General features: G+C 36.8%; 1 protein-coding gene across 6 annotated transcripts in view; it reads left to right on the top strand.

Moving 5' to 3' along the window:
* Nucleotides 1-2,371, top strand: part of RUFY1 (RUN and FYVE domain containing 1) — a 45,445-nt gene that overhangs the window by 17,488 nt on the left and 25,586 nt on the right. For all 6 annotated transcript variants that reach the window (XM_019506180.1, XM_019506179.1, XM_019506178.1 and 3 more), the window contains exons 2-5: nucleotides 285-458; nucleotides 841-958; nucleotides 1,649-1,750; nucleotides 1,807-1,815. In XM_019506180.1, coding sequence (XP_019361725.1) covers nucleotides 285-458; nucleotides 841-958; nucleotides 1,649-1,750; nucleotides 1,807-1,815 — 403 coding nt within the window. The remainder of the gene's footprint in view (nucleotides 1-284; nucleotides 459-840; nucleotides 959-1,648; nucleotides 1,751-1,806; nucleotides 1,816-2,371) is intronic.

Raw genomic sequence — 2,371 nt, 5'->3', positions numbered from 1 at the left:
TTTTTTTTTTTTTTTTTTTTTTTTTTTTTTTTTTTTTTTTTTAAATGAGCGTTATAGCAAAATTGTGTTGAGCCTGCAGTTCGTTTTATGTGAATTTTTAGGCTTGTTGGGTCTTGGTTGAGAGCTCACGTTTTAAAAGCCAATGTCGCGCACGCCTCTAAGCCGTGGCAGGTTGAGATGCCCATGCTTCGGCCTTCATAATGTTCCAAGGAAACGAGCCAGGAAGATTTCAACACTGTTGTGTGTGTTTTTTCTCCCCCTCCCCCCTTCCTAAAACATTTTAGCTCTGAAATACCACACAATGGAAGAACGGGCCAACCTGATGAATATGATGAAGCTCAGTATTAAAGTCTTGATCCAGGCAGCCCTCAGCCTGGGTAGGACTCTGGACTCTGACTTCCCTCCCTTGCAGCAGTTCTTTGTGGTGATGGAGCACTGTCTCAAGCATGGGCTGAAAGGTGAGCACCCTAGTTTCTCCTTCAGTGGATGTTGGCTGAAGTATTGAGGCCAGGAGGTGAGAAACCCAGTGATGTGTTTCTTTGTGGTTTAAGCTAAATAAATGTAGACTTAACTTTAATGTAAAATGATAATCAGTAATGGGCACAAGTACTGGAAAAGGCTCAAATAAATGTGCATACGTGAATGCACCCAAATACTCGTCTATTTCTGAGTCTGATTAGGCAGTAAATGCTGATGTGTTGTTTCCATGTGCGTACTAGGATCCTTTAGGTGGAAATATAGTACATTTTAGAGGTTTCTTGTTTGTAATTATAGAATTGAAAGAGGATTTTTGCAACTCGTTGCTGTTTCTTAGCATAACTGTGTCTTTTTCCTTTTTAGTTAAGAAGAGCTTTATTGGTCAAAACAAATCATTTTTTGGTCCCTTGGAGCTGGTGGAGAAACTTTGTCCAGAAGCCTCGGACATAGCAACTAGTGTTAAAAACCTGCCTGAGTTGAAGTGAGTTGGAAGCTGATGGGTGCAGTAATCTTACACAGATAGTGTAGTCTCACCATGTTCCTCTTTGCCTTGGCTGGAAGGACATATTCCATAAGAGAGAACAACATGTATATACATCTTCCAGTATTTTGGAAATGCAAACAGTTCTCAATTCTAACAGAATGTTAACAAAGTAAAAATCATGCTCGGAAAAATCGCTTACTTGTGCTTACAAATAACCTTAGAGTATTCAAAGTCGAACCACTTTTAATTTCTCATAACCATTTTTTGTGTGCATCTGATTTAAAAAAAAAATACTGGTTTCCTTTCCTGGTTCCTATATGCAAACAGGATGTTGCAATGTTTTGTTTTTTTGGCAAATGGTGCATGGAAACATTGTGTTAAACATTCACTTTAATCAGTTACAAATGGAATGCGTCTGTTAGATTTAATACAAATTTAAATATGTCCTGGGGCAAACTTGCTCTGATATTTTTCCCTTCATTTGAACCATATGACTTATTAAAGTAATTCCATACCTGTGATGACATGGCTTTTACTTTTTGTGATTTTTCGTGTTTGCATAATACGTTCTTAACTCCAACTTAAATACAGGTTCCCTTAAAAATGTACAATGCTGAATTCATGAATTAACGTTTTAAATCCTGGTTTACTGCAACTGTTGATACTGGTTTACATGTTTCTGTGTAGGACTGCAGTAGGAAGGGGAAGGGCTTGGCTTTATCTTGCGCTAATGCAAAAGAAACTGGCAGATTACCTGAAAGTGCTCTTGGATCATAAGCATCTATTAAGGTAAATATCCAGTTCATATTTTGCTTATACACTGCTTCCATATGGCAAATGAAATGTGAATTTTAGTTTTTCGAGAACCTTCTTGTAATTTAAGGACATCAAAGCAATTGATGAATTAAAATTAAACTCCATAGTACTGTTCAGTGCTCATTTACTCCCAATGAACAGAAACAAAATGCTTATCAATACATTAGGCATATTTTTTGTCACTTGCTGGACATCCCAAGAGTATGTGTAAGGCAAAAGCACTCATGTACACACTCATTTTGGGAATCCTTGACTGTTAATACTTACAGTTACCATAAACTTGTTTACTGAGCATGCCCAAGGTTACAAATCTAATGACTTCATTTTTAAATATTCTAGCCATAAGGGCAATTAATTTCTCAGATTAGGGATGTGTTTAGTAAAAGCCCTTTTCTTATGAGCTCTGCATTTCCTTTCTCTCAGTTTTTCAGATCTGCTCTTGTTGCATAAATCAGCAGAGGCAAAAGGATCAATTCATAATCTAACTCTAAGTAAAAGGGAACAGTATCACTTTATGTAATAATTTTAAGTAGATGGAACTCTTGCTATTGTAGCTGGTGTTTTAAACCAAGATATATGATGATTGCTACTGAT

Source organism: Gavialis gangeticus, unplaced genomic scaffold, assembly GCF_001723915.1.
Source record: "Gavialis gangeticus isolate Ggan-Ray unplaced genomic scaffold, GavGan_comp1, whole genome shotgun sequence".
NCBI lineage: Eukaryota > Metazoa > Chordata > Crocodylia > Gavialidae > Gavialis > Gavialis gangeticus.
Note: the sequence above shows the minus strand (reverse complement) of the source record. Positions and strands in the feature narration are given on the sequence as shown.